The sequence below is a fragment of the Dreissena polymorpha genome, chromosome 15 (genome assembly GCF_020536995.1).
Source record: "Dreissena polymorpha isolate Duluth1 chromosome 15, UMN_Dpol_1.0, whole genome shotgun sequence".
Lineage (NCBI taxonomy): Eukaryota > Metazoa > Mollusca > Bivalvia > Myida > Dreissenidae > Dreissena > Dreissena polymorpha.
Window position 1 is genome coordinate 5346565 of NC_068369.1, and position 24806 is coordinate 5371370.

At 38.5% G+C, this 24806-nt stretch overlaps 2 protein-coding genes across 3 annotated transcripts in view; both read left to right on the forward strand.

The window, feature by feature from the left end:
* Nucleotides 1-24806, forward strand: part of LOC127860580 (uncharacterized) — a 77054-nt gene that overhangs the window by 7994 nt on the left and 44254 nt on the right. The gene's annotated exons all lie outside the window — the stretch shown is intronic.
* Nucleotides 12650-24539, forward strand: LOC127860578 (uncharacterized). Of its 2 annotated transcripts, none has more exons than XM_052398709.1 (4): nucleotides 12650-12840; nucleotides 19628-19783; nucleotides 20238-20319; nucleotides 20588-24539. In XM_052398709.1, the coding sequence occupies exons 2-4, from the start codon at nucleotides 19640-19642 to the stop codon at nucleotides 22204-22206; spliced, it is 1845 nt and encodes a 614-aa protein (XP_052254669.1). In that variant the 5' UTR covers nucleotides 12650-12840; nucleotides 19628-19639; the 3' UTR covers nucleotides 22207-24539. The 2 variants fall into 2 exon arrangements, with proteins under 2 accessions (XP_052254669.1, XP_052254670.1); XM_052398710.1 differs by having other exon boundaries at nucleotides 19631-19783.

A 24806-nucleotide genomic window follows, 5' to 3' on the forward strand; every position in this document is an offset into this window, starting at 1 on the left:
TTCACTTTTATTCCAACGAGTTTCTTTTGTTTTCCTCTTTAAAAAAACGATTAAAAATGGTAAAACGGTGTCAATGGGGATTATGTAACTCGGACAATCGATATCCGGACAGATTAGTTGGTGACATTGAATTTATTTCGTTTCCAAAGCCGAAAAAAGATCTTGAGAAGTGTAAGAGATGGATAAAGGCATGCTGAAAATACGGGATTTGACGACGATTTCATCGTTATTTCCCCTAAAAATTCGGACAGAGTCAATGTACGACTCATTAGCAAATTTTCTTCCTTGAATTCGTTGACGCGGAGAGCATCTTTACCGCAAAAAATGTTCACCAAAATCATCGGGTATATCGCTTAACCGTATCATAGACATGTTCATCTGCATTACTTTACGAGAACTGAAACCCAGCATGAAGCCTAATTCATGCTGTGTTTTATTACTCTGAAAGTAATGCACTTAATTGACATCATACATGTTATTTGAAGGTGACATGTGATATATTATCTTATTAACGGTATCTACACATTTGCACTCTTGTGGTGTCACCAATAAACGCTTTTAATCCACACTAGGAGCTCGAATGCTTAGATCTCATTTTTTAAACGAGTTTCGTTTATTTTGATCGGATTAAAAAACGGAAATGAAATATCGCAAAAACGGTGTAAAAAGGGTTAATGCAACTCTGACATTTGGTATCCAGAAAGATAAGTTAGATGAATTGAATTTATACCATTTCCAACGCGGCAATGCGGTCTTGACAAGAGCGAGTGGAAGCTTACCGAGATCCCCTTTATAGAGCATTAATTTATTTCACAAACTTGAAATGTCATATACATGTAAGCAATAACTAAGCATTATTAAGTATGTATTATGTCACATGTGCATGTAAAATAATTGAGAATTTTGGTACCCAATTCGTGTAACTTTACGAAATCCCCGTTAAAAATCGCGTTTCTGTGTGTGTCAGAAGCAAGTGAAAACCATTTTGTTATTATTTTAATAAAGACGTATCGATAAATGCTATTGTAAAAGAGTTATTATTACTGATATTAGTTAACCAATAAATGCGGTAACTTCGGGGAAGTCGGTTCCTGCGCGAGCGTCTGATATTGGTAGCCTTATTAATTTATAATAGGCTGACCGTATTCCTTTTCGTACAACGCTAATTTTATATCAGACAATGTCCAAACTTACTGTGTTGTTTTTGCGCTTTAAATTATAGTGATTGATAAATGTCCCATAAGCAATGTTTAATATGATTAATATCACTTTTGTACGCAATAACTTGTGGGATTGAGGTACCCACCCGGCGTCAGAAAGCGCTTAAAACTTCATCGAATTCCTAGTTAGAAAGCGCTATTTCGTGTCAAATACACGGGTAGGGGGGAATGTTTCGGTAATAATTTTGTTTATAACACGGGTAAATACCGGTGAAGTGTTAATTTATTGCAAATACCACCATTACACGTAATAACGGGTTCGATTTCGGTAAGCGCGCAAGCGTTTGAGAGCGTGTTTAATGTACCGATTTACCCGTTATAAATAGCTGATGTTCTCTTAAATCGTATATTATTTGCATTTGCAGAATAACTAAATGGCATCAACCCCTCTACAAGTGTAATATGGTGTTAAACAAGTCCATAAAATCATCCAGAATATCGGGTAAATCTATATGCAGTCTATAGGCAAAGAAGCCATTTTGGTGTTAGCTTGTCTAGGTTTTCTTCCCGCTGAGCCACGTGATTAAGTGGGCGGAGCGATCACTGATAAGGCGTCATGTCAATTGCAATCATCCACAAATGATGAGGAAGAAATGCTAACGTCACCGGTACTACACGGTAGTTCAGAAATATCGGCAAGTGAATAATCAAAGCGCTGAAGGCACTGACATTGTTCGCAATTGCATAATCTTAGACGCAAATCATTTTTGAAAATTACCTTATACCTCATTAAATCGCAAGTTTGAAATGAACACAACCCATTTATATTTATGAATCCCCTGAAATTTGGCTGCATCACTGTGTCTGTGCACAGCGTAAAGGATGTAACACTGTTCAATGAACGGAATTCCGGACATCTCTCTGCATGTTCAAGCGACACATAGACACAAATTGTGGCCCAGTTACAATTACGCGTTAAAATCCATCTCGCAGAATTTCCGGGTCTGTACTCGGTCACTTAATCGTCAGGAGAAGACATACTTGCCTATCGATGAACACAGTTTTGCTATAAGATGAGAAAAAACACTACCAAAATAGTATAGTATCACATTAAGAGGGATATCGTTTAATTATCTGAACACAAATGTTTGTCGTACTCGGTCAGCACGTCTGAAAATCGTTTCTGAAGGCCTGAATAGGCATTTGCCAGTTTGCTGTATTTGCTTTTTTGAATTCAATTTTATATCAAAATGCATTGTGCTAAAATATGCCATTTACAACTCGCAATGAGATTTAAAAAGACCCGCGTCATGCGAAAATGGGTCTTATGCCATATGCCCCCATCATAGCTAAAGCCCACCCACCCTGAGCATGTCTCAGTCTGGTCAGAAGATACATAATGAGACCATAAAACCTTGAGTGAGTTCATAGCGGAAAGCATGGCCTCTGATCAGACTACGCAAATGCACAGGCTTGGCTTGAGCTACGCCGGTCGAAACGCAATAAGACCCATTTTCGCATGACGCGGTTATGAAAGTTTGATTTGAATGTTTCAAAAGAAAACTGCGTGTTACATATAAACACACGATATATTTCGATGGTGGAGATATAAACTCACAATAAGCCATGTGAGGACACATATGATGTGAACTCCCGTAGCATAATTTGTAATCTACTGACACTAATGTGTGGGTTTGACTCTTATAACATGCGGTGAATATGCGCATCACAAGTGAAAAAACAACACTTAATTTTTTAACTTTTGTTTTTCAATTTAATTATTTAGGAACATAAATTTCAAACTTTATTTCAAAGTCAGCATGTTCGCCAAATATCTTTTTTTCTTATTTTATTTCGTTGTTTTTTATATTCGTTTTAAGCGATTATAAAGCATTTTTGTCGTTGTCTATATTATACCTGTAGATATTGGTGAACTCAATGAGACAATGACGTCGTATTTTTATTATGCAAAAATATACACTTACGCGAGACGTATTATTCGCAAAAACTTCTACGCAGCCTTTGTAAACTTCTATTAATAACCAACCAATGAAACTTTACATATCCAGAAGCCGGGGACTTATGAATGGAATTATCTAAAGATTTGACCTCTAACTAAACAAATGAAACTGAGCACATAGTTGACCCTTTCTTTGTGCGAATGCAGGTTGAGTGTAAAGTGTGATTTTTACTATCGTATCTCACTACGTGAGTTTACCCGTCGCTTGGTTGGAATCAACCAAAGAATGAACCACAACATAATTATAATAATTAATGTATTAGTATTAACCAGCATTATATTAAATACTCTTAAGCAAACCACATTAAAACTTGAGCTACGCTGACCGAAAGACCATTTTTGCATGACGCGGCTATGAAAGTGTGATTTAAATGTTTGGAAAGAAAACTGCGTGTTCAAGCAAACCTTATTAATTTTCTTTATAATGTTTTTCGCAAGAAATTAAATGCTTCATTTAATTTATTTCCATTTCATCGTTATTAATTTTCATGTACTGACATAAACGTATAACTCCTCTACCCCCAACCCGTCACCAATAATAGTACTAACAAGAGATGTGTTTGTCAGAAACACCATGCCCCCTTTTGCGCCGCTTTGAAGCCATAAATTTGAACTTTGATCTTGAAAGATGACCTTGACCTAGACTTTTCACCACTCAAAATGTGCAGCTCCATGAGATACACATGCATGCCAAATATAAAGTTGCTATCTTCAATATTGCAAAAGTTATGACCAAGGTTAAAGTTTTGACGCCGCTTCGAAGCCATATATTTGACCTATGACCTTGAAGGATTGCCTTGACCTTTCACCACTCAAAATGTGCAGCTCCATGAGATACACATGCATGCCAAATATCAAGTTGCTATCTTCAATATTGCAAAACTTCAACCTTGACTTTAACCAAGGTTAAAGTGTTGGGACAGAATGACAGACAGACAGAATGACAGACAGACAGACATACAGGCCAAAAACAACATACCCTCGATCATTCGATCCGGGGGCATACATTTTTTGTTTATACAGTATATTTTTATAAATAATTTAATTTACAAAAAGGTTGAAATTGTTGTTGTTGTCACTTGTTAGTCGCATGAATCCCGTGTCCTCGACACAAAGATCTATGGCAGCAGTTTGACATCTATCTCCGCCAGGCATAATATCCTCACTACGAACACTATCAGTGCAGACTGACCACTGTGTCTGGTCATATGACTTGAGACTGTCATCTCCCAACTGTAGTGTTTTCTTGTAGTCTTCCGGCATAACCAATCTTGTTTCCTCGACACCAAGATCTATGGCAGCAGTTTGACATCTCCTTCCGCCAGGCATAATCTGCTCACTACAAACACTATCAGTGCTGACTGACCACTGCGTCTGGTCATATGACTTGAGACTGTCATCTCCCAACTGAAGTGTTTTCTTGCAGTCTTCCGGCATAACCAATCTTGTTTCCTCGACACCAAGATCTATGGCAGCAGTATGACATCTTTCTCCGCCAGGCATAATCTCATCACTACAAACACGATCAGTGCTGACTGACCACTGCGTCTGGTCATATGACTTGAGACTGTCATCTCCCAACTGTAGTGTTTTCTTGCAGCAAACACACAGCTGGCCTGGATATGAGACCATGGTCTTGTTCTATTTTTTCCTCCAGCCTCTCAACTCTGGCCTCCAATGCCTCACACTTTTCACAGGGCTATCTTTACTGACCTCCTTCTCTGCCGTGTAACCGACCTTGCGTACGGCTCTTGGCCCATACATCAAACCACGTGTATGAATGTATGAATGTATGTGTATGAATGGCCCACTTCAGCTTGTCTATAGCCTGCTCTATAGACTGCGGCCGCTGATTAACCACCTGCTCTCCCGCTTCTTTTTCCATTGCCCCAAAGCAGAACCGCGTAATTGTTTGCTGGGCTTTGAACTCATCTGGCAAACCCAGAAAAGCATTGCCAGCAAGATTTAATACACGGTCTGCCCAGTTATTTAAAGACGCTTCCTCCCCTTGGCTAGAACTATAAAAAGTTACCATTGCTGTCTCTGGCAATGTAGGGTACCCAAACCGCTTCTCCAGCTTTTCCACCACTTCCGCATAGGTCTCTACATGCCTATCCGTAGTTAGTGCGTAGAACTCGCTGTTTTCTAGACTGCCCGTGCATTAGTATACCATTACACAATTAAGCATGCAATCTACATAGAATCTATGCCAAGCGCCTTCAAGAAAACGGACAACTGGAATGAACGGTTTCGTTTTGTTTATACTTCCGCGAGGAAGTGTCTTTGTCCTCATACATTGTCGCGGGATCAATTTCCAATCCCCGTATGGACTAAGCTTGGTGTCACTTCGGACACAATTCTTTGCATATGTACATGCTTTTGTCCAACCTTTTGATTGGGCAGTCCGTCATTTATTCCAAAAATTCACGACGCGTTATTGTCTCCGACGCTAAGATGGCGCCCAATTAGACTGCGATGACGTCTGCTTGAGAAGTGTTTGTCTCCCGCGGTCCACGATTTAGACTTGACCCGGAAGTGACGCAGATCGGCAACATGGTCCTCGTGCATCATAGGCATGTATGCCTCCGGGTCGCATAATTTCTGAAGCAAATTAACATTGTTTTTAACATAAACGATTTTAATTTTTAATTGCTCAGGGTCGAAGGCATGTTGTAACATTTTTTTGAAATAACAACTAGAAACGATATAATTGAAAGAAAATATTATTTTACGTGTTAAACCAAGAACTAGGTGCTAATTACCTTGAACTTGTTGTAGAAAGCCTTGTATCCGCCATGGAGGAGGTCCTTGTGAAGCTCGCGGTCCTGATCGCGCAGGAGACGGTACATCTTAGGTCCTCTATCAGATTAGAACTCGCAGTGGAATATGAGCACGTGACGTTTTTTTCCACTGACGGGTTTATGAAGAAGAGCATAGACGCCATCTCTAGTAAAGAGATTGACCGCTCCTTTGATGTGACCACCTTCAAACTCGTACGGGTAACGACAATCGACAATCGTGACGTCACTGAACACGTCATTGTAGTGTCCGCTGACAACATCAGCCACCACTTTCGTTGATATCGACCTCAGATCCCGGTGCTGACCAGGAATTGTGGGTAATGCGTAATCACGTGACCCATCTGCAATCATATTACCCGATTCAAGGGTTTCTTCTGCCTTGAAAATATGAAAGCTGAAATATGAAGATCTTGTCTGACAACCGGAGTGTGTCCATCTTTGACTTTTTTCTGGAGCCGTAACGGAGACTCGGATATATTGCAGTCCGCAGATCGCTTTCCGGAAAATAAGCACTTCCTCGCTTCGCCATTTGAACCGAACTTCTGGTCTGGGCATAAGCAAATCCGTTCTAAAATCAAACGTTTAATTCGTACATTTAAGAGCCATTTTGTGTTTTAAATGAAATTTCTCGTCATTTGTTAAAAATAAATGCACACTCGTACAATACAAGCGTTTGCTTACTTTAGCTTGTACCTTTTTTTAACATTTGTTAAAACGGTCGTTCCACATTTTTCTGGTTTTTGCTGTATTGCAGAACCGAACTATTAAATGTGTAGTTCAGTATTGATATCACCATGGAAACTTTGCTACCGGTTTATTCGATCCAAGATTACCGCGGTACTTTTAATTCGTTTTATCTTTAGTCGTTTATTTTATTACCAATTTTGGCATAATTGTGACTATTGGTCTACTTATGAAACTGGGTGTGTCGTCTCTGAAGAGCGAATCGCCTCCCTTGCAGGTCGGCGTGAGCACCGCCTCCAGCTCGCACTGCTTCACTTCCGATGAGTCTTGGGACGTCTCGTCATCATTGAACAGACGAACTCTAAAGACGATTAATACACATGAGCCCCTTTCTTGGGAAAGGGGGTTTAATGCATTTCCGTAAAGTGTCGTCCCTGATTAGCCAAAGAAGTTTTGCTTTATACGAAACAATTCCTTAACACGAAAAGTGTTGACCCAGATAAGACTTGAACGGACGACTTATGACCCAGTGATCAGGGAAAACAGTAAAGCGCCTTTGAACGCACATCTCGAGTATGAAAAGGGCGCTATATAAATGTGGTATATAAAAAAAAGACTGTGCGGAATGCACATGATAATATGGGACGACACTTTACGCACATGCACTACACCCTGTTTTCACGAGGTGAAACCCTTATATTTACAAGACAGTCGATACACGTTACTATGACATGTGCATAGCACCCAATAATTTCCGATTGAGCTGAAAGTAAGTAATTTGAAAGTACCACATTGAGCATTTGTTTTATTTAGTCTCTTTATTAAGTTATGTAATATATATTTTTTAGTCAATCAAAATATGATAAATACAGTTCCGGGAAAGTGCATTATCATTCCGTTTTTATCATCTGTGTATATTTGTCTTCTATGAGGAGAATATATATAATGACATAAATACGACTTTACCCATTAATCCGATTTTGTTAATACCACAGATAAAACGATATAAATATTATACGTATTTACATTTTTTTGAAATAACGTTAATTAAGAAACACGTTTCTAAAATATCAGAAAAAAATGAATACGTACCTAAGACTCATTTTTACGTAATTAACAATTAATACAAAATTCAAAACAACAAATAATCTACACATATATAATCTTAAATGTCTAAATCTAGTTTGTTTTGCTATTCCTCGGTACGTCACGATTATTTATACATAGCGAACTTACACGATTTCTCAGAAATTAAATATTAACGAGTAAACTAACATTGCTTGAGATGCTTCTAATTATTTTGGACACTAATTACATGAATCATTATTCTGTTTTTACAGTTATACTCCCCTAATGAGTTTAATTATAGGAATATCGGAAGAACTACAGACCCGTAATTGGCAATTATATCCATGCAAACCTGACACTAATTTCAACTAGAGCGACCGATTGTATTAAAACACTTGTCGATACACGGATGATAATGTAAGTGTGGTCCTGATAATTGCGATGCCTGATCTGTTTTCGATACAATATGTTGTGCAATTACCCCATCATCATTTCAAATCTATCTCAAATCTATCAAATAAATAATGATAAGAACTATTCACAATTAATATGCTCACGTGACTAACTCTGACATGCTTTAGGAAGATGTGATGTAATTTTGTACACCTTTTATATAAAACTTATTTTTATTGTTTTAATCTTTAAAATACTATTATTAGTCATGAATGCGTTCAAATTATTCTTAATAAATACACATCTAATGTGTATTTATTTCCTAGCATTTTGTAGTTTTAAGATATAATTATCATACAGTGTTTTTTTAATCATAAGTCAACACTGGACATGGCTTCAACCATTTGTGTATTAAATAAACGGCCAACTTAAAGATCTGAAAATTCCACACATTAAAATGTATTATAATAATATATGTGATATCTTTTAACATTGTCTTCAAGATGCAATCAAGGACGAAATAATTCTTACTTAAGCAGGTTGCCCTTAATTTGTGGCAAGTAACACTTTCCCTTGAAGCTTGACAAACAATTAAAAACGTGTTTAATATCAGCATACAATCTAAACCTAAAAGTAAGAATGAGTACTGTTATATGGTCTCTGCATTGTATTTGCATACTAAAGGTATATTATTTGTAATCATTTTGGTAATTTGGTTGACTCTGGGAAAACGTGGCTTAATGCATGTGCCAAAAATTATCGTCCCAGAGTAGCCTGTGCACAGTCTATTCAGGACCAACGCGTTCCGCTTGTACGGTATTTTTCGTTTAAGGGGAATCAATTCTTAAAAAAACAAATCAAGTTTATTAAATAAATACGTAAAAACATGCGTTTACATATTTGTAACTAGATGTAATTTTATTAAAAGAATATCTTACTATTAAGTTGTTGTTTTTATTCCAGGAATACAAATAATTAATTCACACAGTGATTTTAATCGAGACAATGCTACATTAAAATTTTACAAAATTGTTAAAAGATAAGGATAAATATTTGTCTTGGTACAAAATGACCCGAAGCTGTGTAAGATGTTATCGAAGTTCATATTTATTTATGTTAATCAATAATGGATGACTACTTGTACAAGTATATGGCAGCTTGTACCTGTACATAGATCTGAATTCCATCTTCAATTAATGCCCTTAAGGTATGTTGCTATAACAGTCATACAGTTGGAGTAATAGAAATGTAGATGTGTACATGGTGCATTCTAAGTCCTTCAATAATGTATAGGACAAACATGATTTGAAGGAACTCATTGATCGCTCCTTATAGCCCTGTCACACCGGACTGGCGTCTTTACGGCGACCTAAGACTGTGATGTCTGGAAATTTCTGATTGTCGCAGTAAGGACGCCAATGACTTTTTCGGTAACAATTCTGTTTTTCGCCTTCCCGTCACACCAGCGTCCTGGTCTATGGCGTTCTGCGCGTCCTCACGGCGTCCTTAATACGTCCCTAAAGACGCACTGGGTTCGCAGTAGGAACGCCATAGTCGTAGTAGGGTCGCAATAGACGTCGTAAGGACGCAATGAAGTCGCAGTAAGGACGCCATAGCCGTTCTGATGACGCAATAGACGTACAAAGGACGTACGAAAGTCGCAATAAGGTCGCCGTACGGTCGCCTTGCAGTCAATTATCATTTCCTGTGGGTTTGAGCGGCAACCACACGACGTCCATGGCGACCTTACCGCGACCCTACCACGTCCCTACTACGACTATTGCGTCCTTTACAGAACGCCGTAAAAACGCCGGACTTCGGCGACCACTTTGAACATGTTCAAAGTGGTCGCCGTGGGCTCGCGTCCTGAGCAATTTTCGGCGTCTTCACTGCGTCCTCTTGCGTCCTTACTGCGGTCCTCCGGCGTCTATGGCGTCCTCACTGCGACCTATTGCAGATATACATTAAGATGCAAAATTCGTTCCCAACTTTCTTAAGTGTAGTAAGTTAATTAGGTAGTAGTGCTGGGGCGTGCTCCGGGTCTACAAATAATGCAACCTCCGAAGCGCAAGGACCTCATATACTAGTACTTGGAAAACACTCACTGCTGACCATGGGTAATCGATACATAACATTTATCCAATCCGTATGTTCCACTTGACTAATGATAAAATTAAAGGCAGAATTCAGATTACACAATATTGTTCACCATGTTTGTATTTAGACTTAGTTATTATTTTTACAGCTATCTGATTTTATTCATTGTTATAATTATTATTTTTGTTCAACACAATCTTTATTTTATACTAGGAGAGTATTGACGGCATATATATGATTTATTTAACCAGGTTTTCACCGAAATTGTAATTAGATTGAGGTATGGCGGGCAATAGGTCGGGCGGGCGGCGTTAAAAATGTATTTTTCAGGTCAATAACTTTCATTTGAATTGTCGAATCTTGATGGCACTTTGGATACAGAAAGTATGCATGAAGACCTTGCTTTATATTGTATTATTGTAAAGGTCGTGGTCATATTTCTAAAAGTAAAAATGAGAAAAAAACCACCGGTTTCTGATCAATAACTTGAACAAAGTTTGAATGAAGGTATTGTACATAAACTGATTGCGTTTGGGGCAAATTGAGTTAAAGGGACCGTCAACCACGAATGACGAAAAAAGAAAAGTCTAAAATACCGTATTTTTTAGAATTATTATTTTATATTGATTAAAATATCACGACTGGTATATTATATGACATAAAGTTGTTAAGTTTTCATATTTTCATATATTCGGTAATAAAATTTTACTGGGTATGTGTACCAGGTAACTATATGTACTAGTTAACTATTAATAACGCAAGTAAATTGATCATCATCGTCACGCGGTAAACCCAGGGATGCACATTGTGCACGCGTAGTGAATAATACATATTTATATATATAATGATCCTGCGTTATTTATAGTGTGTATATCGTTATGTCACCTATTTTCGCGATGTACTTTCGATTTTACATCGCGAAATTTAATTACCGAATATACTAAAAATATGAACTTTTTTCAAGTAATGTCATATACCAGTCGTGATATTTTTATCAATATAAACTAATAATTGTAAAAAATACGGTGTTTTAAAACTTTTTTTTGTCATTCGTGATTGACGGTCCCTTTAAGGCCAAGGTCACGGTTAATAAAATGCTACTTTTACAAACTTCTTACAGCATAAGATTATTTCAAATATTTCATTAAGATTTGACACAAATCTGTATTAGATGTTATCAAGGTGCGTATTACCTATGCATGGATTATTTTGAATAATGAATGGCTAATTGTACAAGCATACATGTATGGCATCTTGTACATGTACATATATCTGTACTTAATCTGAAAATGATGCCCTCCATGTAAATTGTTTTACCACTCCTATAGTTGATGTAATTGACATTTATAGCACAATGGTGGTTTCATGTGTTTAGACCAATTAACGTTATTAATATTTTACCAATTTTGTTGTCTGCTGATATCGGTGTATAAGAACATTTAGGTAAAAAACACGTTAGCCGTCTTTATTCAATCAATCACGTGAGGCAAGGAAAGATTAACTGTACATCAATTGTAAATATATTTGTTTTAAAGAACCACACAATGAACGCAAAGTGATATATTTAATTGCACACTTAAAACTTGATTCAATAAAAATTGTCAGTACATTTGACTTTCATGCCAATGTTCATTCCCGATCATTTTCCTTGTGACCAAATTTCAAGTGCAAATTGACTTACTTGACTTATTCCCTTGAGCTCCATGTGGAGCATAGGGCCTCGGCAACAGTCCTCCAGCGTACTCTGTTTTGGGCTGCTTTCTTTAGCTCTCCCCATGACATTTTACAGTTCTTCATTTCTTCCTCACAGGATCGCCTCCACGTGGTCTAAGGACGTCCGACTCGTCTTTTGCCCTGGGGATTCCACTGTAAGGCCTGCCGGGTGGTGTCTTCTGGAGGTTTTCGCAAGGTGTGACCAATCCACCTCCATTTCCGCCTTGTGATCTGTTGTCCGATGGGATCCTGATTTGCCTGTTTCCATCCTGTTTTCTTGACTTTGTCTGTCCATCTGACCTTTATGATGTTTCGGAGGCACCTGTTAATGAAGACTTGAATCTTGTTGGTCAGAGTGTTGGTGACTCTCCAGGTCTCAGAGCCGTAGAGGAGGACAGACTTGACGTTGCTGTTAAACATCCGGAGTTTAGTGTGAATAGAGAGGGATGTTGCTTTCCAGACTGGCCTTAGAGTGTTGAAGGTATATCTGGCTTTTCCAAGTCTAGCCTTGATGTCAATATCAGAACCGCCTGTTGCTGACACAACGTTGCCAAGGTAGGTGAAGGAGTCCACCTCATTGAGCTCTTTGTCACCTAGGGTAATAGGCTTCTGCTGTTTCTTGTTCACGGCCATGGTCTCTGTCTTTTCGAGGATAAAAGTGCAAATTGACATCATACCTATTTTTAAATTTTCATACTTTCGGTTTCGCTCAAGTAGTTTACCTGAAGATATGGTTGTATCACAATCGAATGCGTTTGTATTTGTTTGTACCAATAACGATCTTTGTGGTAAAAGACTATTACGCATATGTTTCTTAATGTGATGTTAAACATTCAACATTATAATCCGGAAGGAAATCAAGAGTAGGATGTGAAAGTGTTATTGCGTATAGCACTTTAATAAGGTATGTGTGTATGGTTAAAAGGAATATTTTATTGTGATTTTCTTGCTATTTAAATATATGCTTGCGCTTTTTTGGATAATAGCTATCGTATTCATTACTAATAATTATGGAATAGCTGTGGCTGCATTTTATTGATACAATTAATCAAACATTTCTATTTTGGGATTCCATCTTCTGACAAGCGCATGACCGCACATTCAAGTTATTCGTCATTCTATACATAGATGGTGACGTCACTACGTTATTGTCACCTCTATAATAAGACGCATCACATTCCCCTGGTTTGAGGAATTATGCCGCCAAAGTAGTACTGCGTAGGAATGAAAATGTTAATACTGAAAGAAAAATCGTTTTTATTGTGTGTTTAAAACGGAATGTTGTTTAAAGAAACGTTATTTAACTATGTTTAAATGTGATTTTGAATCTCCATTAAGACTGATAGCGATTATCAGAAGCACGATTACCTGACCTTCTTTCGCTTTCACTTTTCACTCGTAAAAGAAGTAGTACCATTCTATACATAGATGGTGACGTCACTACGTTATTGTCACATAAGACCGGTGTGACACAATACGTTAGTACAAAGGTCAGTAAGACCGGTGTGTACACAATGGTTTGTCGTGGCAATTTTATAGCTTTATCCATTAGTCGTAATTGCTCTCACTTTATAGTCTGCGGTACAAAAAATATTTTTTTTTTCCGATTAAATAGTATTCAAAATAGGAGGCATTACAATTTCATTTTAATATTTCTACATTAAATGCCCAATGAACATATTGTTATTAAATTATTTTCAATATTGAACATAGTATTTATTATCAAAAACATTATAAGCTTAAATAAAATTCAAATCTAACTGGAAATTGCGCGGCAGAGGCCGACGCGTATCCCCACGCGTATCTCTGACCCGGCCTCATCCCAACCCCCATAACTTTTGACCCAGGGGTAGATAAAAATTCCAAATAGTGCACTGTCGGGCATATGCTCATAGCTACCTTGTGTTTAAGTTTTAAGGTTAAAGTGTTAATGGTGTAGGAGGAGATAGTGGCCAGGACGGACGGACAGACGGCGGTGATAACCACATAATTCCCCCGCTCCAATTCAGAGCATGGGGCAAATCAATGACAAATAAGAATCAAAGTACTGACAGTACCGGTGTGACGATAATTTTGAAGAGGATGAATATAAAAGCATGATTTAAGTTTATCTACATCACCACAATTGTGTATGTGGTTACGAAAATTGTGGGTACAAAACACAATTTGGGTACGAACATTTTTGGTACGAAAAAAAGTATTCCCCAACACAATTTGGGTATGACAAAAAAATTCGGGTATGACAAAAAAAATGGGTATGAAACAAATTGGGTACGAAAAAAAAATTGGGTACGAAAAAAAATTTGGTACGATTTTTTTTTGGGTACGAACACAAATTTGGGTACGAACAAAAAAAATGGGTACGAACAACTTTGGGTACGAAAAAAAAGTAGGGGGGTTGTTGTGTATGTGGGTAAACATAAACAAAGAACAACGCAGTACATTTGGTGGCTATTTTAATACTACATGATGATGGAGTACATCGTATGACCAGTGGTGAGCATGCAGAAGTACATAGAGGGCGTGGCTATGATACACATGATTGAACATTAACCAATCGGATTCATGATAAATACATAAAAATTCTCCCCTTTTTAAAATTCATTGATGCCTGAAATAAAATAATACAAGAAGATACATATCATATAGTATTCAACAATTGGAAGGAACCAGTGACATACCAAATTGAGTTTTAGCATGTCAACAAAATCATCAGAACATTTAATTTCTCAGACAGATAATGTTTCCTATTCCGTCTTTTCTCCCGCGGTCAGTCAGTGTAAGTTATAACTAATGATACTCTAGCTGATCTGGTTTACGACGATTACGCAGCGAGTAGCGTCAACAGGTGTTTCTGACTGCATGCAAGTCGTTTCAGTATCTTAACGCGGAACTGATTGTGGCAAGTGATCATTATTCGTTTGTTCATTGTTTACGCAACGCGGTTCGTAATTAACAGGGGGAACACTTTCGAGAAGTGTCTGACTGCTGCCTCTGTAGATCTTAATTGATCGACATGTCGTTTCCATATCACGCCGTTACCAACATCAACTTTGTATAAAAGCGGTCCGTGATATAATGCACCCACTGATCCATTTATCCCTTGCTGTTGGACGGTAGTCTCGCGCGAGAACAGTTTGGCCTAATTCAAAATCGCAATAGTTATGACTATCAGCCAAAGATTGTTTTATCTGCGAATCGTTAACAACCGTTTGTGTGTCTCATATCATCAAATCCAATTTTGTGCGCAACGTGCCCCCTAGAAATAATTTGGACGGTGTTTCGCCTGTTGTAGCGTGGGGCGTATATCGGTATAACACGCAATGATGACTTAATTGTTTGATTAAATCTTTCCTCTAGACCGTTTGTAGCAGGGTGGGCTACTGCCGTGCGAATGTGTACAATACCATTACTTTTCACGAATTTCGTGAAACCGTCTGAAATGAACTGACTTCCATTGTCGGTAACAAGTTGCTTAGGTAAAAATTGTTCTTAGAGCTTGTATTGTTTTCTCGGTAGTTGTAGATTTCATTAGAACGATTTCGGGCCATTTTGAGTGGGCATCTACTAAAACAAGAAACATGTGACCTAAAAATGGACCTGCGTAATCAACGTGTATACGCTCAAAGCTCGGTGTGGGCCATTCCCACGGGTGTAATTGTACCTTTGCCGGCGATTTCTGTTGCATTTGACAGCCATTACACCGCCTAGATAAATGCTCTAAGTCGCTGTCGATGCCAGGCCACCAGACATAACTTCTCGCTAAAGATTTCATTCGGACGATACCTGGGTGGCTGACATGTAGTAAAGATAACACGCGCTCTCGCAGTTTGACAGGAATAATGACTCTGATGCCCCACATTAAGCATCCGCGGTGAATTGTTAATTCGTTACGTCGCGAGTAATAGGATTTCTTCAACGGGTCATCAGTCATTTCGTTCCACCCGTTTTGTACGTAATCGAACACGCGCGAGAGCACGCGCTCTCGATTTGTTTCCCGGCTAATTTCAGCACTCGTCACGGGAAGCTGCTCTAATTGCGACGTGTAAAATACGTCTTCTGTTTCGAGATTTGTTTGACCTTTTATGGGCGCGGGTAATCTAGAAAATCCATCGACATTTGTATGATGTTTAGTGTTCTTGTACTGAATGTCGTAATCGAACCATGAAAGAAACATTGCGTACCTTTGTACGCGCGCGGCTGAGGTCGCGGGAATAGATTTACTGGGGCTAAATATTGACGTTAGCGCTTGCCAATCCGTAACCAACGTAAACTTTTTTCCATAAAAATACGGGTAGAACTTTTGAACAGCCCAGTAAATCGCTAAAGCTTCCTTATCGATTTGCGCGTATTTATGTTCCGCTTTCGTTAGCGATCTTGACGCAAATGCAATTGACCTTTCAGAACTATCCTGCATTACATGAGACATTATACCGGATATACCATACGGAGACGCGTCGGTCGCGAGGCGTACCGGAAGTTCTGGCCTGTAATGAGTAAGAACTGGTTCTGAAGTCAGAAGTTTCTTTGAATTTTCGAACGCGGTTTCACATTCGCTCGACAATATGAATTTACGATTTTTCTCAAGGAGAGATGTCAGCGGTTTAATGGTTGTCGCGAGATTAGGCAAAAATCTGTGATAGTAATTAAGCACCCCTAAATATGCTCTCAATGATTTAATGTCTCGCGGAGTCGGTGTGTTTAACACTGCCTCAACCTTATCCTGACATTTCCAGAGTCCTTTAGCGTCAATCTCATGACCACAGAATGTAATCCGTTTTTCAAAGAAAACACATTTGTCTTTGTTAGCTTTGATTCCAAAGAGCTCTAACCTGCTCAAAACTTTATCGAGATTGTCAAGGTGTGTACAGTCATTGTCACCTGTGACCACCATATCATCCAGAATGCACTGTACTCATGGAATCCCTTGCAGAACTTGGTCGATTGTTCGTTGCCATATTGCTGGGGAAGACTCAACGCCATACAACATCCGGTTGTGACGATACAGACCACGGTGCGTGTTAATTGTCAATAATTCCCTGCGCTCTTCGTCGTATCAAGCTGCAGAAATGCTTGTCGTAGATCGAGCTTGCTGTATTTTTGCCCGGGAGACAAATTGACAAGAACGTCTTCCAAGCGTGGAAGAGGATATTTGTCAACGCTGATTTCTTGATTGACAGTTGCCTTAAAGTCTCCACAAATCCGAACATCACCGTTAGGTTTCACAACGGGTACAATTGGTGTTGCCCATTCACTAGTGTTCACTTTCGTCAAGATTCCCTGGCGCTCAAGGTTATCCAATTCTTTTTCAATTTTTGGTTTGAGCGAGTATGGTACTGTTCTGGCTTTCATAACTCTAGGTCATTTTCCTTAAGCGTTAACCTAGCCTTGATGTCTTTTACCTTTCCGATGCCATCACTGAAGACAACGGCGTATTTCTTGAGCATGGATTGTAGACGCACATTCGTCGACAAATGGTTGACGGATACGATTTTGTCCCAGTCTAATCGTATTTCTTTTAACCAATCTCTACCAAGGAGACTCGGACCGTCACCTTTCACAACACACAACTGCAGATGTTTGTGTTGGCCATTGTATGAGACTGACACCATTACAGTCCCTTCCTGCTCGAGAACTTCTCCGGAATACGTCTTGCGGATTGCCTGTGGTCGTCGCATCTTAACTTGACCGAACAACTTCCGGAATTCAGTGTTTGACATCAGTGTGACGGCAGATCCGGTGTCCACTTCCATTGTAACGCTTACGTGGTTTATTTCCGGTTTTATGGTGATTCTTCCTTTGTCACCACTCTTCACTGAATTTATAAGATGCACACCTTCAACGTCGCTGCTTTCATCCTCAATGTCATTATTTGCCAATGCGTTGACATTCTTCGTTAAAGGGCATACACGCTTTATGTGTCCTTTGGCATTACATTTATGACAGGATGCATTTTTATACCTGCAATCCGCCGAATGGTTGCACGTTCTGCCACAGTGTACACACGTCGACCTGGAACGTGATTTGTGCGTGTAATTCTTGTTCTTCGGCGGTCTGGTTGCAGTCTTCTTAACGCGGTTGACGTTGCTTCCGGCGTTTGCAACTCAGCGGCGTCCCTTGTTTCGGTTTCCATCGCTATGTTGCGAGGTTGAGTGTCAATTCTTCTATTGACACCAGCTTCCTTTGGGTTGCTTCGTCTTTAATACATCACACGAACCTGTCCCTAAGAGCATCATTCAATGTCGGATCGAAGTCACAATATTCGGACAGCTTCCGAAGTTCGGCGACATATTCTGTTACACTCTCGCCAATGGCTCGGTTCCGTCTGTGAAAGCGAAACCGTTCTGCTATAAGCAGTGGCTTCGGGAATAAGTGCTTCCTTAATAACTCACACAGTATTTTATAGGTTTCTTCAGATGGCTTCTTTGGAGCGGTAAGGTTACGAAGTAATCCGTATGTTTTTTCTCCAACTAGCGTCAACAATGCTGCCACCTTCCTTTCATTAGCAATGTCATTTACTAAGAAATATTGTTCGAGTCTTTCCTGATTACTCTGCCATGGCTCAACATTACTATCGTATGCGTTAACGTTCCCGATGAGTCCAGCCATTCTATGATAATACTTGTCTTTTACGCACATTTACTGAGAAATGGATAAAATCCTGAAATATTAATCACGCTGGTTTTCAATCAATAATCCTCGTCGCCGATTTGTTGTGAATGTGGGTTAACATAAAAAGAGAACAACGCAACAAATTGTTATGTATTTATCATGAATCTGATTGGTTAATGTTCAATCATGTGTATCATAGCCACGCCCTCTATGTACTTCTGCATGCTCACCACGTTCTGCGTTGTTCTCTGTTTATGTTAACCCACATACACAACAGGGGTACGGGGAAGTAGTACCCGTGGACCTCTCGATAAATTTGAAAGAGGACGGGAACCAAGCTGCCTTCACCTGCATCAATGGTCCTGGGGTGGGTAATGTGGACATGGATGGTCGAGATAGACAGTGTTGTCATAATAGATGTTCAGTATTAATTTGAGGTCAATTGGTGAAAAAATGAAGAAGTTATGTTGAAACAAAATTTTGTGGGCGTGGTCTATATGGGCGGGGCGCCCCAGGGTTAGTTATGGGGCCATGCATAATTTAGATTGACCGTATGGTCATAAGAGATGTCCAGTATCAATTTGAAGTAAATCGGTGTAGAAAAGAAGAAGTTAATGTAAAATAACCTAACAAAAATGAGTGAAAATCTCTGACCCGGCCCCACCCCAACCCCCATCGGCCACTATCTCCTCCTACACTATTAGCACCATAACCTTGAAACTTACACACATGGTAGCTCCCCTGGGTCAAAAGTTAGTAGTTTGTGCGTCGCTTGGGGTGGGGCCGGGTCAGAGATTTTCACTCATTTTACCCCATTTCTTTTGACCCAGGGGTCAGATCAAAATTCCAAATAGCGCACCGTCGCACACATGCTCATAGCTACCATGTGTGTTAGTTTCCAGGTTCTAGTGCTAATAGTGTAGGGGGAGATAGTGGCCAGGACGGACGGACAGACGGCGGAGATAATCACAATACCCCCACGCTTTTTAATGACTAATGCTTGGATCAAAAACCGAATTATAACATTGTCGTTATTTCACTAGCGTAAAACATTTCGTTATATATATTTTTTTTTTCAGTAGTGTGCGGCAATGGGAGACACGTCCGCTGTATCTGTTGCGACGAATGTTGCAAAAGGCGAGGCAGACCGAGTTTCAAAACATTTGTACCGTCAGTATGAACAACAGTCCGAGTTTTGTGACGTAACAATACACTACGGTCAAGATAACGACAGGGTACACATTAATAAATACTAAATTTATCTGCTGCTTCTGTAAAAACCACTTAGGCTTAAAAACGTTGTATTATTTTTACTAACCCTAACGACCCAAATTGCTTCGTTGACCTCAAACTTGTTTCGGTATTCCAGAGTAGATTTTCGATTAGTTCTTCTAAATTCGATCATAATATGTATGATCCTATTTCATTAAACTTTTTGTTCATGTTTTCATATTATTTGTACGATATTTCTTTGGGAAATTGTATACGTATTTAATGTAGCAAATTATATAATGTAACCGTTGCATGTGCAAATATTTGCATGTATATTATACTAACCATACTTTATTTGCGATTTAACACGCCTCTTTATGGCAGTAAACCCCCAATCTGTTAATTGAATTAATGTTAGATGCCTATATGATCATCAATTTAACTAAATGTATTAAACATACTTACATTTCTCTTTAGCGCCAGATTCGGGCTCACTGGTGTGTCATTGCCCAAAGCCCGTACTTCAGAAGTCAGTGGTCACTAAACGAAAAAAGACCAGGTACAAACATACGATGTTTAACAACACACTTTTAAACAAATCAATAATATTAATCTCAATGCCTTCGATTAGTGGCATTCGTATGTGTTTAGCTGTTTATTCACATGGGCAATTATTTAATATTTCAGTCAAACTGCATCAATCGTTATTTGAATAATTTCAAACCATATTTAGAAAACATTTCTTCAATACTGTCTTCAATACTCAGTTAAATGGTTCCTGTTTTCTTTTAATCATTGTTTCATAAAATGTATCTTTTTATTTTCAGATAACGTGCAAGTTGACAAATGCGAAACGGAAGCCGTCCTGACAGCGATTAAGTTTTTGTACACTGGGAAGATCGGTCATCAAGATCTTGACCGCATGGTCAGAGGTGTCATCCAAGTGGCCAGGGTGTGTCAGATTGAAAAGCTGACCGAACTGTGTGAACGCTACACTGAAGAGATCGATGTTTGCGTGCACAATTGTATCGACCTACTGGACATTGAATTGTCTTGCAAACTTAGCTCATATAACCATATAGTGACGTTTATACTAGGAAATCTCATGAACGTGATCGACATTCCTAACAACTCTAATAACATAAACAATGAAATGATGCACTTGATAGTCACAAAAGCTGTGGAAAATGGCATTCGACGAAATGTCATCATAAAATTCTGCAAAACATGGGCAAGTACAGATGTCAACCGTCAAGACTATATCGCAAACGTCATTTGGCCAATTCGTGGTTACCAGGTCGACGGTATATGTTCTGTCTCTTCAGAGCAACCTATGCTCTCGGACGATTCTTTAGTCCGGGATGATATACAATTCTCAAGCGATGGCCTCATAGATATAGTTATTGTAGTAGCGAACACGAAGAAAGACTTTGGGCGATTTTACTTTACACGGAAGCTGTACGCATTTGTGGTCCAGGACGACCGCTGGGCCATGGTAGCCACGCTGCCTGAGGATCTAATCTTCTATGAAACATCGCTTTTTTGTTTGGATACAAATGGGCACACTTTATTCACAATTTGTGAAACACTTTTTGCAATACGCTACTTCGGAGATAAGATCAGATTGACTGTAAACATATTAGATATAGCAAGTGAGTCCTGGTCAGAACTGGAGGTACAGCTTAGAACTCCCGACTGTAGAACTGTACGTATTATAAACATTGTGGTCATTAACAGACAGTTGTTTTTCATAGCCACTGAAAAGTCCTCTGACAATCCCAAAGGTGTCCTTTTGTTCACAGGTTCTGAGTATGATGATTATGACTATTCAACGTTGTTTAAGATTAAACCAAGATTGCACAAACTTAATGACATCAACACAGTTATGGTAGATGAACGTTATTTAGTGGTTATGTGCGTGATTCTGCACGTGAAGGATAATATGAAGGAGATAAAAATTGCTGTCCGAGATATAACTACATGTGATACCAAGTTTATTAAAGACAATCATACTCAACGGGTTAACGATCCAAATAGTGTCGAAGAAATGATGGAGTTTATGTTTGTTACCGCAAAAGGTGTGATAATTGCTCACCCGAATCGTCCTTCTTACAGACTTATAGACGTTGGGAACGCTACAGTGAGCATAATTGAAGGAGACATTATGTCGAACGGCTGGATTAATGATCATATCAAAAGGGTCACTGAATCTCCAGGGACAAGTAAAACTATTAATTGTGGAAGTGGTACTAATGTTGTACCGGTTTTACAAACAAAGACGTCTGACTCGACCCAGACATTACACGTTGTTGACTTCGAAAATCGGGAGTGGTGCAGAGCACCATCTTTACCATACAAGATTGTCTACCACAAACCCATTCATGCCAGGCTGGTGGCGTCATTGTTTCGGCTAAAATTTCCCGTTATTAATTGTAAACATGATTAAATGAACTTTCAATATTCATTAGATTTCTTTGACTGTCCACAAGGCACGTATATTATTGAATTATATTGACTTGTACACATTGGTACGTGTGGTTATCATGAAAATAATCGACCGTGTTTGACTGTCATGCGATGTTAACGAAAACTATGATCGATCGTTTGCTTCCATGCATGCAAACGACGTATTATATGAAAAAGTGTTTACATCAATCATAAAGAATGTGTACCATTGATTTATCTTCTTTAAATATTTTCACTTTCACGCAACGTCTTTGAATAATTAAGTCAGGCCAGTGTAATACTTTCTGACAATAATAGTGCATGGATTATCAGTTGATATGAGGACATATTATTGGTCAGTAACTTATAAAATAGAATAGCTTTCTATTTTAAGATTTGATATCATATTTTCAAATCCCATTTTTAAAGCAAAAGTCATAATATATCGTTTGAAGTTTTTTTCTTCTATTAAACGCGTTGAATTTTTCTTGAATAGTTATATGTTGAAGACGCCACATTCTACAATGGGTATTTGAAATCAAGAGCCTTTCATACACAAAGAAACAAATATGTATTAATCAAATGGGAATGATGATAACCTTTCCGATCATTTATTAAGTATATGCCTATTAAGTCATTAACATGCAAATACGCTATAGCAACAGTTTATATTCCATAGAAAAGTTCCGAAGTTTATTACTATTATTTTACTTTAGAACATAGTTTAGTATAATATCCAAGGGTTTTTAAGAGAAATAGGGTTTCAAACGTCTATGAGCGCTCTTAAGCTTATTCTGAGCGGACTTGAATATCCATCGTTAGTAAAAGAAGTTACTATATTACAGTCCATTGACGCTGAATTAATTTAATTGGTATACTATTTAACAGTTCTATAATCCTGAACTCATTTGTGAGTTTATGAGATATGTCGTGTTGCGTTTGTATTGAGGTTTACTTTAATTAACATGAGTAAATGAAATCATCTATTTATAAGTAAATGTGAATATATCCCATATGTGTAAACATAAATACGAATACTATTATGAGAATCTTAATTCTTATTATGCCCCCTTGCCCCTATGCTCATGTCGGTCTGTCTGTCTGTCGGTCGGTCGGTCGGTCCGTCCACCAGGTGGTTGTCAGACAATAACTCAAGAACGCTTGGTCCTAGGATCATGAAACTTCATATGTACATTGATCATAACTTGCAGATGACCCCTATTGATTTTGAGGTCACTAGGTCAAAGGTCAAGGTCACGGTGACCCGAAATAGTAAAATGGTTTCCGGATGATAACTCAAGAACGCATACGCCTAGGATCATGAAACTGTATGGGTAGATTGATCATGACTCGCAAATAACCCCTATAGATTTTGAGGTCACTAGGTCAAAGGTCAAGGTCACGGTGACCCGAAATAGTAAAATGGTTTCTGGATGATAACTCAAGAACGCATACGCGTAGGATCATGAAAATTCATGGGTAGATTGATCATGACTCGCAGATGACATTTATTGATTTTGAGGTCACTGGGTCATAGGTCAAGGTCACGGTGACCCGAAATACTAAAATGATTTTCGGATGATAATTAAAGAACGCATATGCCTAGGATCATGAAACTTTACAGGTAGATTGATCATGACTCGCAGATGACCCCTATTGATTTTCAGGTCACTAGGTCAAAGGTCAAGGTCACGGTGACCCGAAATAGTAAAATGATTTTCGGATGATAACTCAAGAACGCATATGCCTAGGATCATGAAACTTCATAGGTAGATTAATCATGACTCGCAGATGACCCCTATTGATTTTGAGGTCACAAGGTCAAAGGTCAAGGTCACGGTGACCCGAAATAGTAAAATGATTTTCGGATGATAACTCAAGAACGCTTTTGCCTACGATCATGACACTTCATAGGTACATTGATCTTGACTTGCAGATGACCCCTATTGATTTTCAGGTCACTAGGGCAAAGGTCAAGGTCACAGTGACAAAAGTCGTATTCACACAATGGCTGCCAGTACAACGGAAAGCAAATATGGGGGGCATGCATGTTTTACAAACAGCCCCTGTTTGTTTATCTTTGCATTCATGTTTAAGAACCTTACACTTCATTCACGTTGTCTCATTTTACTATATGTAAATTCCATACTGCTTGTTATTGTTATTTTCCTTAATTTCTAAAGACAAGTGAATTCATATATTATACCAGTTAGGGTATTATAAGTAGGTCTCAACAGTCAGAAGTATTTAAGTGAAATTGACTACGATTTATTATATCTGTTTATGTTTAGACGGGCAAGTACTTTTTAGGAAAACATTAAAGTACCTACACAATTGTTGAGTTGTCGATTAAATTATTGGTAAATGTCTGCGTTATCAATACTAAATCTATTTCTTTGCGAACAAATCGTGCCTTGAATTTATCGGTAAATATGTGGGATGGTTGTGTTATCATATCGTTCTGATCAGCATTGAATATAAATTGTAGATTAAAATCGTCAAGTCACAAAATATAACGATAGCAACTGAACGTTCCAAGCTATACAGTCGTCTCGCGTTTGTAACGCTTTATAATGGTCAGGTTTTAAATCGTGAAAAGAT